This window comes from Lissotriton helveticus, chromosome 6 (genome assembly GCF_964261635.1).
Source record: "Lissotriton helveticus chromosome 6, aLisHel1.1, whole genome shotgun sequence".
NCBI classification, from domain to species: domain Eukaryota; kingdom Metazoa; phylum Chordata; class Amphibia; order Caudata; family Salamandridae; genus Lissotriton; species Lissotriton helveticus.
Window position 1 is genome coordinate 1,278,920,717 of NC_136067.1, and position 16,305 is coordinate 1,278,937,021.

General features: G+C 45.2%; 1 protein-coding gene across 3 annotated transcripts in view; it reads left to right on the forward strand.

Annotated features, from left to right (window-relative positions):
• The window catches only part of ATL2 (atlastin GTPase 2), a 614,707-nt gene that overhangs the window by 335,228 nt on the left and 263,174 nt on the right, over window positions 1–16,305 (forward strand). For all 3 annotated transcript variants that reach the window (XM_078649021.1, XM_078649023.1, XM_078649022.1), the window contains exon 5: window positions 14,362–14,412. In XM_078649021.1, the coding sequence (XP_078505147.1) occupies window positions 14,362–14,412 (51 nt within the window). The remainder of the gene's footprint in view (window positions 1–14,361; window positions 14,413–16,305) is intronic.

Here is a 16,305-nt window from a genome sequence, read left to right on the forward strand (position 1 = left end):
ATTTATTCGGTGACTATGTACAAGTCTCTGTTTCCCTGCAGTGTATTGAAAGAATCATCTTTTCTAGCATTTTTGGAAAAATCAGCTGGTAATTCTGACCATAATCTGGATTTCCTGTCTTACATCTTGATGTAACTCTTATCCAATAAATGCGGCAATGACTGCACCAGCTTGGTAAACATTATGATGAACTTTGATGCAAGCTTGAAATCCTGTACTTTCAATGGGTAATACCTAATAAGCAAAGTAGGGGCCCCCTGGAATTGATGTAGGGCAAACCAGCAGGGGAAAACGCAGTATACACTATCAAGAAACGGAGGGCTGCCCTATATATTTAAATTAAAGGCTCTTACAGAGTCCATAAATTTTGTTCAATGAACACAACTCTGAGCTCCCTTTCAGATAGGGGCCATTCACTGAGAATTCAGACTCAGAATACAAAAATACATCATTTTATTTTCATACAAATTTTTGTCAAAGATATACTTATACAAAATTTACAATGGTTCAATCACATAAAATCCAATGACGCGCCCCAAGTATCCCATTCATTCTTCAATCTTCATCACACCAATCTTCTACACTCTCATCACCCATTCAAACATGCATACCCTCTTCATACATCCAGTAAGCATCGTACACTAATACACTGGAGTTGTCCTGCAACATCGACTCAGTACATCGCTGAGAGGAATGTTGATGGTAATAGCAGGACAGAATGTCACCACGCCAACGCGCGTTTCAGTGCTCGGCCCGATCTACGGCCGCACCTTCGTCAGGGCATGTATACGATGGGACACAAGCAGGGGCAACAATAATTCAGAGGAATGGCGACTCTCAAACAGAGCGGTGGCCAAAAAGACAGTCTGAAACACTTGATTGTATTCAGGGCAGTTCGCGTGATTCAGAGAGGAACGGTTCCGTCGGGCAGAAAACATTTCAAAGCGTCGCAGTGAGGGGAGCCTCGTTCTCTGTGTGTAAAACTGAGGAGCAGGAACAGCTACTGAAGCAAGGTCTCCGACCGGAATGGACCCCCCCCCCCCTTTTTCCTTCTCCTTATCGACCACTATTTCCTTATTTCCTTAATCATCAAGTTGCAGAACGGTAACTCGGACCGCAGCAGGTTTAACACATGTGGGCTGTCACGGCCACGGCTGGATAAATACCGGCATGCGAAGACGCCACGGGAAGGCGAATAAAGGATCTCTTGCCGGTTTTACGTTTCTCACACTAACAGAGCGTCCGTCCCTGGGCATGGGTTCAGCTGCTAACCCAGCGTGTGCGAAGTTCACACAATTTATACAGGCGGAAGCAGACAACGCCCACTCAATGGGTACTGACGCTGGGATGTGAGGCAGTGTGCTTCTACCCCCCCCCTCCCTCAATTTGTTCATATGCCTGATTTATTTGGCCAGTTGTCTGATAAAGGGAACCAGATCATCCATTGATCATAGAATTTTAGAGTGTGTTATGGGTATCATTGGTCAATACAAACTAGCGGAATAGTAATGTGGGCCGGTTAACCCTGAATAAAAATAATGGTAGTACTTTTTGGAATGAGACGACAATAGGAGACTTCTCTACAATATTAGACCAAACAGTTTTAGTGATAGCTGTGCCTAACGTCCACATATTAGGAACATTTGCACTGTTTATGAATAAGATGGTAAGGAAAAGCAGGATCATGACAAAGGCAGGAAAATCAAGGCCTAAGAAGAACAATGTCCCAAACATTGATGCTATTGTGACAAAGAAAATCAATAGTTTAATTGGATAGCAATTTAAATATTATTCTAAGGAAAGGGGAAGGATAATTATCTGAAGAAGAAAAGAAGTAGGCAAAAGGCATGGTGTAAGAAACAAACGTAGGATCATCATAAATGGATTGCATTACGAGAGTCCAGAAAATTAAAGAATAGCAGTAGATTTTGGAAACTAGTGGCAGAAGCAACAGGAAATAGGCGGGCATCCCTACCAGTTACTATTAGCGGCAACCAACACATGGATAAAATATATGGCTGCAGATACACATGCTACGCATACTCCTGCCATCTAGTGTTGGGCCTGGAAACTGCAAGTTGTTTTTCCTTGAGGATGGTTTATGATCGTCGTCGTGCATCGCCTCTCCTCCCCTTCGAGGTATTGCGCATGCTCAACAGTACTTTTGTTGGAAAGTTTTCCCCGCCATCTGGCTTGGATGGACTGCATCGGAGCTCTTTAGCATTCAACACCCATGCAGCCTACTGTACAGGGAAAACACAACTGGAGATCCAGCGAACGACACCAACAGATCATATATGCTGGGGACTTCATGCCCTGCGATCGACACACTCCCCAAGAATGCCCAACTCAGAGTGATAGAGACTGAGGACCTCAACTGTGCCATGGGTGTGGTTCCAAATACGCACACCACGACACAAAGTGTAATTAATACTTATCCCTGGAGCACAAAGAAAAGTGCACGTTAGTCAAGAACAAAAAATCTCTTCGGACCCATAGGAATTGACGCCTTGTGCACAACATGGTGCTAGCAGCCGATGCTGAGTTCTCGCATAAGAGCGACGCAGAGCGCAAGATAAGTGCTCTGATAGGAGGTGGAGTGGTCATCGCCAGCCCCCACTATGTTGCTTCAAATTCACACTCGGAGGGACGAACACACTTGCCCACGCCGATTCTCGTGGCTGGCCGAGGACCAAGACGACGCCGCACACCATGAGTTCTGCTGATCAAAGTGCAAAAAAGATCTTGCATTCATCACCACCATTCCCCCCCACCCCCTTCTGCACCATGGAGCACCACAGCCATCCGACTCAGGCCGATACAGCGAACACGCCTGGGAGCCGAGAAGGGCAGAGAAATCTCTCGATCCCAATCGGGCGACACAGCCACAACAGAGGGCTGGTTCCAGCTCAAACACAGGTCTGCATCTACTGACATATGGCCACTAAAATTTAAATCGGCACCGACAGACACCGGCACCAAAAGATGCCAAGCAGGCTGTGATGCCACTAAAGTAGTCTGATCAGAAGAAATGCTCGACCTCTAGCGTCTTGGAATCAAAACAGCACTCTGCTCCGAGGCCTGAAAAACAGCATGGGCAATACTTCTGGCCAGAAGAAAAGCCAGACATCTGGGGTACCAAAGCTGCACAAAGTTTGGGGACATTCCACTGTTTCCAAAGAATTTAAAGACTCACTCACATAAGCAAACTGTGGAATAACGCATTGTCTTTAAGGGACTGCAAGAATTTATGCAAGAAAAACGCAAAGAGGTTGCCAAGATCCCAGCACAGGAGCAAACATTGCTGCTGCCTCCAACAAAACTGGTGGCACAAGAGAATTGGGCCACAAGTCAAGTGGCTTTCGGCCCCCCAGAGTCACTACTCACATACTTGCCCTCTCCACAAGATGTGGGAGTCCAGGACATTGATTTGTAGGGGACACAGGGAGCACAGGACACCCACCACACCCCAGACCTGTGGGATTACTGGCGTGGTCCTGCCGGGCCCAGACATGGACACATGCTCATACCTCTGTGTCATACTGAGAGCGTTGTAGTACCACAAGTTCCCAATACACACTACTTAAAAGCAAACTGACTTCCTGGTAGAAACACACTTTTACGCATAGAGAGTGCTATCCAATATTTGCCAATGATAGAATATGTACTCAACATATCCAAAGAGATCTTAAGAGACCCAGTCAAATTTAGGATTCTGACACCTTGGATAGAAACAAAATACAGGCTGTTGCCAACTGACCAATTTACATATGTGAGCACCTCCCAGCAGACTCCCTTGTCACCCCTGCCAGATAAAGAGCTGCTGCACAGGGCACTGGAGAAGTGCCTTTTCCAGATCACAAAAGTAAATTGATTGATGTGGGCAAACTGGTGACAGCAGGCCATGCCAATCACTGTAGGATTGCCAATTAAATTGGAGCACTCTAGATATAACGGGGCTACCTGGGACGAAGTGCAAGAACTCATGCATTATCTCCCAGATGAATATAAGAAGCGAGGGTAAGTCCTAGTAAGTGAGGGTAAGAACTGGTAAGTTGGGGCAGGCAGATTTCTAATGCAACAATCCAGTATGCACTAGACAAAGCAGACAGTGATGCAAGGGGCATCAGCACATCCTTCATGCTCAGCAGACATGGGTGGCTCTGCATATCAGGGTTCAAACCAGAGGTGCAGTAGCAGATTATCTGCTTCCCATTCGATGGGTTAAACCTCTTTGAGCCCGCTGTGGACACGCAACTTGAGAAAATTAATAAAGACATGGACACAGCAAAATCGATGAGTGCCTTACAGAGATCACTTCAAAAACAGCCTTTTAAGCATAACCAGGGTAGATGGGCAGCTAAAGAATCTACCCCTGAAAACACATACTATCAACGCCAGCAGCAGCAGTACCACCAACAGAGCCAGAAGGACCGCTCACTATGGCCCATTCTGAACCTACACCCACTCAATCGATGCATACGGTCTGAACACTGCCATATGGTGACATTGCAAGATGTGATACCGCTATTGCAAAAGGTAAAGTCGTCTACAAGGGATTTGTTTGATCACTATCATTCACATTACTTGTTGAAACCTTAATCAGTGAGATTGTCCTACTTGAACTATCTCGCAGGTGTCCACAGGACAACACTTATGAATCTCTTGGAGCAAAAGTAACACACGGAAGAGCCTATTTATATAGAAAATATATATTCTGTATTTAATTGCTGGATTGCAAATTAATTAAAGGGGATACATAAAATCTTGTCTAATGCAAAATGTCATGAAAGAATGTATAAATCAATTCAACAAAACAGTTCATAACAGAGCAACCACTCCTGTTAATCAGGTGAGAGCAACTAAAAAGCATAGATTATAGCTCTTCCGGGCATAAATTTCTTAGGAGATGGTGTGCAGGTCGACGTTTCGGTCTTTGTAGCTGTAGTCTCTAAGACCATCTTCAGGAAAAATGTTTTATTGCAAAAAAGGGTGCCCCAGGGTTATTGGGGGGATCGGATCTATGGAATTGTGAAGGTAGAATTGTCTCAAAATCTTTTCTTGACTTGGATCTCAACCACCTTGGCCAAATACAATCCGTAGAGTGGAGCGGACGGATTGTATTTGGCCGAGGTGGTTGGTTGCGTCTCTAACAAGCGTACATTGAAGACACGTCCTTCATTTTTCTGGAATCTATCCAGAAACTGCTGTCTGGATAGTGAGGTCTTATTTGTTGAGATCAGATCCAAGTCAAGAAAAGATTTTGAGACAATTCTTCCTTCACAATTCCATAGATCCGATCACCCCAATAACCCTGGGGCACCCTTTTTTGCAATAAAACATTTTTCCTGAAGATGGTCCTAGAGACTACAGCTACAAAGACCGAAACGTCGACCTGCACACCATCTCCTAAGAAATTTATGTCTGGAAGAGCTATTATGATCTATGCTTTTTAGTTGCTCTCATTTGATTAACAGGAGTGGTTGTTCTGTTATGAACTGTTTTGTCGAATTGATTTATACATTCTTTCATGACATTTTGCATTAGACTCAAGATTTTATGTATCCCCTTTAATGAATTTGCAATCCAGCAATTAAATACAGAATATATATTTTCTATATAAATAAGTTCTTCCGTGTGTTACTTTTGCTCCAAGAGATTCATAAGTGTTGTCCTGTGGACACCTGCGAGATAGTTCATGTATGACAATCTCACTGATTAAGGCTTCAACAAGTAATGTGAATGATAGTGATCAAACAAATCCCTTGTAGACGACTTTACCTTGTATTGAACATTGCCCAAGCCTACAAGGGTTGATTGGGTTACCCTTTCTAGAATCGCTATTGCAAAAGGGCACCTTAATGACTGCAATAGACCTAAAGGATGCCTGTTTCCACATTACAATCCATCAAAAATACCAACGATTTGTGGTTAGTGAATATTATTGCCAATTCAAGGTTCTACCATTTAGGGTAGCAGCAGCCCCAACGGTGTTCACAAAATGCTTAGTGGTAGTAGCTGCAAAATTAAGAGAAGTCATGCACCCCTTTCCCGATCTGGACGACCTTCTGATGAAAAGTCCATACTATCTGAAAAGGGAGACGGCAGTGTGTTACGGGGCTCGCGCCTGCTCTTACTACTCAACACAAAATATGGCGTGATAACCTCAAAGAAATGCGGTTTGCTAAAGAAGCAAATCAGCAAGTTATATGCCAAAGAGCCAATGTGTTCTCTGTGTGCTGTTATTTATTTGTTACCTAGATTCCAGGCAATTCCAAGAATTGGACGAGGATGGCTCACTCACGTAATGTGGCATGCTTCATCATTTGCCACCTCGTCCCACCCTGGTAAGGTATTGCTACCAGGGCGGACTCTACCTCAGAATGGGGCTTTTCTGAGGGAGTTCTTAGATATTTCTTTTCTCAGGACAATAGGGCCAGTTTAAAACTTTAAAAATCAGTGGGATAATCTACTAAATTATCCTTTAATTTGATGGTATCCCTTGTTTATTAAAAGATTACCAAGGGGGAAATATAGGAGGCGTACTAAGGTGTAATGACCTGTATGCGTCACTGTATAGGAGTTATCCCAAGCTCCTATACAGTGACGGATACAGATAATGCCATATTTTGTGTTTATTTGATGAGTCAAACCAAAGCCAAATGCCTAACAGACACACACAGCAAAATCGAGCTCCTACACCAATTGGGCTTCAAAATAAATGCAACCAAGTTCCATCTCCAACTTCAGGTTCAACCATACCTGGGAGTTAGTCTCAGGATAGCTTAACCCCATGTGCAAAGGGTTCTCAATCTCCAGAACCAACTGGATCTTTTTCAGCCACATAGTGACCTACCATTCAAAACAGTGATGCACCTTCTAGGGGTGATGGCATCATGCATAGCAATAGTGCCACATGCAAGACTACGCATGAGATCTTTCCAAGCGTGCTTTGCATCGCAATGGTCACAAGCTGGGGGCAACATGGAGGATCTTGTGTTGGTTTCATCCAAGGTCCATCAGGCACTGTAGTTGTGGAACACCTCAAACCTACTGAAGGGAAGAGCCTTCAAGGACCCAATCCTGCAAGTAACAATCACAACCGATGCTTCCCTTATGGGGTGGGATGATCCTGTGAAGGACATTGTGGTTCAGGGCCACTGGGCCACACAACAACTGACATTGCTCATTAATGTCTCTCAAAGCATTCCTACCAAACTTAACACGGAAAAATGTCCTCCTACGAACAGACAATGACTGTAATGTTGAACATTCAGAAACTGGGAGGGATCCATTCCATCCAACTGTCATAGCTGGCACAGACATATGGAAATGGGCAAACAGTCACAAAATACTCCTCCTGGCACAATATATACCGGGGCAGGACAATTCCATTTTGGACTTTCTCAGCAGGTCTCCCCAACAGGTTCAGGAGTGGAAAATGTACTCCATTATTACGATACTTCCACCGGTGGAGAACCTCCACAATAGACCTTTTCGCCACTGCCAAAAACTCAAAGGGCCAAAGACACCCCCACCCGCAATCCAAGGTGGAGCGCACTATGGATGAACTGGTCAAGGATATTTGCTTTTGCGTCTCTCCCACTCATTCCATACGTGGTAAGGAAACCCAGGCAGATTTATTAAACTTAGTATTCATAGCTCCCACATGGGCTTGGTAACCATGGTACTGAACACTACTAGAGCTATCCCTAGTACCTTACAAGAAACTACCCACTACCGAAACTACCTCATTCACAGCAGGGTGAGAATTCTCAATGTTAAACACCTCAATATTGCAGTCTTGCTCATGAGGTTACAGTTTGGATACCTGAACCTACCTCCAGAATGTATGACTATTCTAAAAGAGGCCAAAAGACCAACCACAACAACTTGCTATGCAGCAAAATGGAAACGTGTTGTGCACTATTGTGCTTCACCAAACATTAACCCTTCTTCTCCAAAGGAATAACAACTAATCAGTTACATGTTACACTTGCAGATAGTGCATTTACCATATGCATCCATTCTCCTACATTTAGCAGCTTATTGTAGCGGATCTACAAAACTGGAAGCAGAGATTCCGTCTTCCGCATTCCTGTCATCAGTGGGAGGATTAAAACTAATCATTCCACCTCGTACGCCTCCTATACCAGCATGGAACCTAAACAGTGTGCTAACAAGACTCCTGGGTCCAACATTTGACCAACTACATAACTGTAAAATTCAACTCTTAAAATGGAAAGTATTTTTCTTTTAGCAATAACATCTATAAGAAGAGTTAGCGAAAAACATGGGGTCACTATTGAAGAACAATACTATCAAGTGTTCCCAGATAAAGTGTGTTTATGCTCAAACCCAAAGTTCCTACCAAAAGTGTTGTCCGCTTTCCATTTAAATCCAACTTTAGAGTTGTCAGTTTTCTTTCCAAAGCCAGATCCTGTGGCATAAGGTGCTTTACAGACACTTGATGTTAAAAAAGCACTTGTGTACTATTTGGAGAACACCAAATCCTTCATAAAAACACAGCAAATGTTTTTCTTTCTAATATCCACACAGAGAATGCTATTTCTAAAATCGGAATAGCAGGATGGATTTTCAAATATATCCAAATTTGTTATGCCATAGCAAAACTAACACTACCAACCATGCCAAAAGTGCATTCAACACGTTAGAAAGGAGAAACCCTCACTCTGCACAGGCTGTTTTTGAGCCTCTCCCCTGGCACTCTCGCTAGAGGATCGACTCCTATGCACCAGAGTAGTTTCCCCTTCTGTTTTGGTGATCGCTGGAGCATCGGCTCCGCTGTCATTCTCTCTATAGAAAGAGAGAGAGGACTGGGAGCTTTCCTCCATGTATGGTTTTCCAGGTTGCTTAATAATGCGCGTGTAAATGAAGCGCTTTACCATAGCAGCTAGGGACTCTGCATTTTTATTTTTTTTAGCTCGTCTCTGATTCCAATAACCCTGGGCAAAGCACTACACTACGCTCGTTTAGTTTGCGAAGTTTGCACTACTTCGCACAACGTGAATTGCACTTAGCACAGTGCAAATATACGTAGCGTAGTGCAGCAACCATTTTTTGCTTGCTCGCGGTCCTCCACGTCAAGTTGGCGACCGCGACCAAGCAAAATGACATCCCGGCGAGACTTTTTCCTCGTTTGCGATCAGCAACATCAAGTTGCCAATCGCGAGTGTGGGAAATAACCCTCCCGGCGAGTTTCTCAACGCGGGGATGTCGGGTTTCTCATTGCAAGTGGTCGTGTATGCTTGTGACCGCTCGCGATGAGAAACTACCAGTCCACGTTGAGAAAGCTGCCGCTTGAGTAAAAATCTACTCGAGCGGCAGTAAAAGACAGCTCGCACTGTGCAAGATGCCGTTTTCAATGATTGCACAGTGCGGACAAGCATCTGGCACTGTGCAATCATCGCGAACAGCGCACTACGCAGTTCGCGAAGTGCACTACGCGAACTACGCCCAGGCTTAGATTCCAAGGGCTTTTTCCAAACTGACAAGCACATGGCGGCGCTTGGGCTTCCCCTGCTGGCTATATTAAAGGTAGATTTATTTCCTTTGGAGTGAGTGAAATAGGGTCAAATCTGTGTAATACTAAATCATTATTCATGCCAATTATAAAAAAGAATAACGCAGTAGGACTCCACTTTCTGTATAAAGTCCTTCCATTTGTACTAAAGTCCGCTCCTCAAACCTTGTGCAGAATGTATGGCTGTCCATCGCAGCACATCTAAGGAGAAAAAAACTTTGCCTGCACTTACCTAGACGGCTAATGGAGGGTACACAACGTAAGATCAGACTTTAAAGCATTTTCAGACATTCATCGATGCTCTTTTGTTTTAAAGCAAAGGGAGCCCCCGGTGCAATCCAGATAATTAGCCCTTGGGAGAACGTAGAGTAGTTGGCACAATAAGATTGGCCCCTCCGTTTTTTGGTTAACTCGGTAGCCTCCCTGTCTGTGAGTCTGCTTTAGGCAGACCATATCTACCTTACTTACGCCGCTTCAAAAAGGAGAGCACTCTACACCAGTTTTCATATGTTCCCAGCCCCCTTACTTTCCCGGTAAGGAGCTTAAAAGATGCTAGCTTACTCGGGATAGGCTAGTGCTTGCAGGACAGTCCCCACCCTTCTCCCTGTTATATGATGGCAACAGAAACATTGAAAAGCAGAATAAAACCTGTAAGCAAAAGATACCCCCCGAACAAGTGATAGCAAACCATAAGTGCATACAAGCCTACAAAGAACGATTCGCTCCCACAGATGCACACCGGAGGTGCACCAAATATAAAACATTCTATGAAGAACACAGCCGCCCAACATCAGGAGACTTGCCTGTATAGCACCCATTCCCAACCCAAGGATTAGCTATATGCTGGAGCAACCGCTGCAATGTTGGGTGACCTTTGCACATAGGATTCATCAGAACTCCGATGTTACTTGCTTTCACTTTCAGACCAGTGACCAGGAACAGCCACCCCCCAATCCACTCTCCAGATACAAAAGAAAACATGCGGGCAGTGGGGGTGGGGGGGGGGGGGGGGTTCCTCACCTAAACAGTGGACACACACACCTCAGGGCAATATAGTGTCATGAATGTCACTGAGTGGAGAGGGAGCATTCATTGTCCCACCTGCAAGAACAGACGCGAGCCACAGAATTACGCTTCGCTAAAGCAAATCAAATTGCAAACTTAGGGACACACACCAGAGTCCTTCCTGTGGTCTCCACTTTTTGAATTATTTCGGATCTATTGAATTTGAGCCATGGGATTCCTTGTTGCTGCAGTGAAATAATAGTTTTCTCCAAGACCCACACCCGTGTCCCTACCCGTGGCTTCTCATTGAACCCAATGTCACTTGACAAGATTTCTTTGTACTTGGTTATGTTTCACTCTACTTGCGGTTCAGACCTGCCGGGTTGGAATTATCACCGGCTTGTTGCCCTGAAGAAGTCGTGGGAGTATCCTCCTAGACAAAACACGTGTCGGCTGGTTGTTTTTGCTGGTTACTTTTCTACGTGGTACGAATTAAAAGAAGCCGGAAACAACTCTTCTGCGAACTTTAATGACATTTATTCTTGAATGGACTTATGTTAATGTGACCTCATATGTATACACTAATGCACGTTTGCCCAGGATTTGTATGTTCTATTTTGATGTAGGAGTTTTCCTACATGCATACAGGGGTTACAAGGGTCTCCCCTACCTGGTTAGCACCGTATTAATTTGAGTTTTTCTTACCACTTCGGCAAATCTAGCCGAGCGCCACTACTTCCTACTTACTTAAAACCCTCCCTTTTGATTGCACCACCGTCCAGTGTTGCCCAACTCAGCAGCGTCTCTGGCACTCGCTGGGTTCCCGGTTCAGCAGTGTCTTTGGTGCCATCGTCCCGAACCGCAATGCAGCTGGTGCCTGCTCTTGGTGACCTGTTGCCGTCACTGGGTCCGGGGCACCCATGTCCCTGCCCACCCACCCAAAGTGTGGAAAGGGGTCTGATTCACTCAAGGTGTGCACTGGATGCACATCCGACATGTCCAGGCAGTACCAGACTACTTTGGGCCATTCAAAAAAGTGCAACCTCCTCGCTGCGGCAACATGAAGCTTGACCAGATAGAGGAGCATGTACCGGAGATTCATGGTGCGCAATTTCCTTTTCAACTCTAGGAAAGACTTGCGCTGCTGCTGAACTTTCGGAGTATAATCAGGGAAAATTGCAATATTCGTAATGTTGGCTCCTGCATTCTCCACTTTGTCGGCCACCTTGCTGAAATCTGTCATCAGCAGATTTACCTAGATGGGCACCCCAGCTGGTTGACCCTCAAGAGTTTCTATCGAGCCCTGAGTTGCCTCTAGTAGGGTGGCACATGAGGCTTCCTCCTGATGCTCCGGGGTGCTTGGGTGTTACTAACGAGTAAGTCTGAGTTGCCTGATGGGAAGTGGAGCATTGAGTGATTGTATTCACCTGCTGCTATCTCTGTGGCCTGTCCTCCATAACATAGATGTAACAGAGGGGAGTGTGCCCTGGGAGGCACTCCTAAGTCCGGTCAAGATGAGAAGTCCCCACAGGTTCCCCAGGCTGAGTGGTGGGAGTCCTGCCCCAGGGAAGACATGTAGCCAAGGGTGTTCCAGCTCCAAGTCAGTAAGATTTCCAAGGACCCATGCAGACGGCCGCCACTTGGCAGACACACAACAGTTACCGGGCCAGAGTATAAGGATGCACTGTGCCACTGTCACCACATGGAGAATCACCCCTCTCAGGGATCGGTGTAAAGCGTGCCAACTTACTTGGAAAGGCAGGCAGAGGTTACCTTGGGCCCTAGTGCCCGGCACCCTGGGTGAGGCATGTTATCTATGTATCCCTACAGGACAGGAGGAGGTGTCCGTCGCCCCCCCCCCCCAAGGGTCAAGCCTGCTTGTCACCCCAGGAGGACGCCCTACCAGCTCAAGAACACCACTGTTCACCGCTGGTGTAAAGTTCCCACAATGGGATGCCACGTTCCTTTGTTGCAGCACTGACAACCCATCCCCCCCAATAGTCCCATGCTACTTTGCTCCTCAAGGTCTTAACAAGGAGCAGATGACACAGGACCCCTACCGGGGTGACCTCAGGTGTTTAGGCAGTGCCCCCAACCTCCGTATGGGGGCACAAAATTATCCCTGCAGGCGTCCAGCTGAGCCCCAAAAGTGTTTGCACTGTGTGAGCTGGCCCGATGGCCCTGATGTGTCCTCTGTGAAGCCACCCCCAAGCGTCCCCGCACCCACATGCCGTGGGGGAGTAGAGACCAGCAAGCTATACAGGCCTTGGTGAGCGTCACATGGCCCCCAGCAATGAGTGATCTTGAGCTCAGGGGCTCCCTGAATCTAGCTCCTGCGAGTAAGGCGGAGAGGTGACTCAGCCAGGTGTCCTCTAATGGAATGTGGAGCACAGGATAATTCAGGATAATTGTAGCGGCGACACAGGCTCCTTAAGGGCACGTCCTGGCGGATATCTTGGCTGACCACTCCCCCCCCCCCACCCCCCCCCCCCTCATGCATCTATGCATAATCTCGTTTGGATCTTCCGGTGAGCCTCAAACTCAACAACCCACCCAGTGGGCAGAATACGCTACCATGACGCAGTATTGGATACCAATCCGCAAAATTGTATCCTTCGGAGATATTTTAATGTATTCATCTTAAGTGTACCAGTCTTCTGCTAACTCCTTACCCAACGGCACCACAGAGATCTTCCCTCCGTGATTCGATGACCACCTGCATTTTCTTTGATCCTAAAGCCAGGCTTCACATGAAGCCCGTACCACAATGCCTAGAGGATCAGTGGAAGCAGTACTCGGAGTTATTTAAAGGCGCTGAGTCACAATTGACATTTCAATTTCTTTCATGACCGATCAAACTGAGAAACTTAATGTTAGGGACATCGTTCCATGCAGATATTGATGAGGATCCCCTGGAAGAGAAGGAAAAGTTACTCACCTGTAATTCCAGTTCTCTTCCATTGGAATCCTACCACCTCCTCAGACAATAATACTTAAATCTGAAAAAAACTTTCATCCAGGACCCAGTTTTCTCATAAAAATGATCTGACCTCTGACCAGTGGGGCTTGATGTGTTCTAGGATGTATTGTGAGGCTTATAGGCACAACGCAATGCCAGTTTCTTCTATTTTCTGCATTGCAGCCTATTGACTAACGCTGTCGTTCATTAACTTCAATTTTCCTTTAAAAAAAATAAACATTTAAAAAAGGGTTTGTGAAAAATGTTCAATGGTCACTTTTCCTGGTCAGTGACTAATTTAATCTAACTGGCTTCTTTTTTCAAATGCAAGGGAGGCTGGAAATTGGGAAGGCTACGGGGAGTTGACCATGAGCAACCCTGCCCGTCTCTTGATTTTGCAATAAACATCATAGTGGAATTGAAAGACTGACCAAGGCGTTCTGTGCCTGTTTGTAATATAGAGCAAATGGTGCACCCCATGCTTGGTAGCTGACACCCAATGCAGTCTCACTAGTCCAGCCACCCTAAAGCCATTACTTTGTGAAGTTTAATGTAGTGACGGGGGAAAAAGGTTTCGCAGTATACCCTGTGCAACATGTAAGGTGGCAATGTCTTTCATATATTATTTTGAAGCGATTTGAAAGCTCTAAAACTAACAGCAATCATTCATTTCTGTGTCATTGACAGATTCTTTGGAAAACTTCAATGCTTTTGTTCAGTTCTTGATGATTGACATAAGCAGTATCGTTTGTTATATAAAACCTTGTATTCCTTCATTCACATCCGCAACTTGTCGGTGTACTTGTTTAATGTTTCAAATTTTTTTAAGTGTTTTGTTTTCTTGTTATTTAAGGTGTACAATTTATCACAGAACATTCAAGAAGATGACCTTCAGCATCTACAGGTGTGTGATTGCTTATTTAGCATTACTTGTATGCTTTGTCTATTGATGGTCCTGCTATTTTTTCGCTTTGACAAATGCAAACTAGTGTGATAAGCAACTTTACTTCACTTGACTACTTTTTTTTAAATTCTTTTATTTTTATGCTTTTAAAGTATGAATACATAACTGGTATAATTCACAGCGACATTCAGCAGACATAATACAGTGGTAAAAAAGTCAATTTCAGCTCCACACAGGTACAAAGCCTAATTGGGTGAAGTATAGGCACATTGCAACAGATGGGTACAGTGATTGCTCTACTCCCGGCTAGAAACAGGTATCAGTCATGCGTAAAGATACAGTACTCCTGACCAGACAAGTAAACATATCTGGGGCTGTTATTTCTCATCCTAGATCACCATTGGCCAATTCAATATACAAGTAAAACCTTACGCCTCTCACTGGATTCAATACAATAATCAGAAATGTATGAAATAGTGAAGGCAACAGATCTATCTTAACATTTTTTAAAAAACATATTTTATTGGGTTTTTCAGTTTCATTACCAAAAGTTCACAGTACAATATTACATGCCCAGCCGTCCCCACCTTTGTATAATAGTATAGCTCCAAGAATGTCCGTTTGTGCACATCTTCTGCAGGGCAGACAAGTATACAATATACACAGAACATAAGGAGGATAGCAGATAATACCAACATCATAAGTTTAGTGGAATATATGCAGTTCAACAGTTCCCCACCCACCCCCCTCCCCAAGGTTACGGCCTTGTCCTATCCTAGTCTATGCTTCCGGTGAAGTAAAAGGTAAGTTGAAAGGGTATGCAATGTCTTGTAATCCTGTAGGCCACACAGCTGGCTACATCTCATCCATCCACCACAGTCTACAAATCGTTCTGGGGCACGTCCCGTTCTCCCTATAATATTTACATCCTAAGCCATCAAATCTACTTCTTGCGTGCGTATCCCCTCCATCCTCTCCCATTCCAGGGATATCGGAGTCTTGCGCAGACCTCTAGATTCTTCCCTGCGCAATGCTGCACCTTCCGTTCCTCCCCAGCGTAACAATTCACTATGCCATACATGAACTTCCGGGGCTTTGCGTGATTTCCATCTCATAGTCTTGTTTCTTATAGCCAGTATAAAACCGAGGTTTACAAACCGGAAGTACACTTTGTGAGTGGTGATGCGAGTATGGAGCCCCAGGATGCACTCCTCCAGAGTATTGGTAAGAGTAAGCTTTGTGGCAACTTCTGTCATGCGCCGTATCCCAGTACCCACGCAAACGCGGACATTCCCAAACCATGTGTATGAAACCTGCTCCCTCCAAAAAGCATTGTGGGCAACAGTGTTGTGTCTGGGGGAACATCTTGTCAAGTCTGTGCGGGGTTAAATATGCACGTTGTAGTACCATCGTTTGGATAAACTTTAATTTCGCGTTGCGGGGTATTTTTGTGGGGTGTGCCAAGATTATCTCCCATTCTCTTTCCGACAGTACCTTCCCTATATCCGCGTCCCACTGGGCTTTCAATGGAAGCAGGGAAACTCTTGTATGTGCACTTATCCCAGTGTATAGCCATTTTATCAGATGTCGCCCGCCACCCATATAATACACCATCTTAATCAACTCGTTTTCAAATGGGGCTATCCTCTGAGGAGCCCAGTGTGTCTTAACAAACCTGATCAGTGCCGTGTGGGTTAAAAACATAGACGCCGGCGCACCCGTCTGGTGTAGGAACGTGGCATGATCCATCAGTGTGTCCTCTTTAAACAAGTCTGCCACCGTATGGATGCCCACCTCCAACCAGGGTGTTAATTTCCGTTTCGTCAGTCTGCCACTCGTCAATTGATCCCGAGCAATGGTATATTACCCGCGTACCTACGCGCCGTTTGGGTA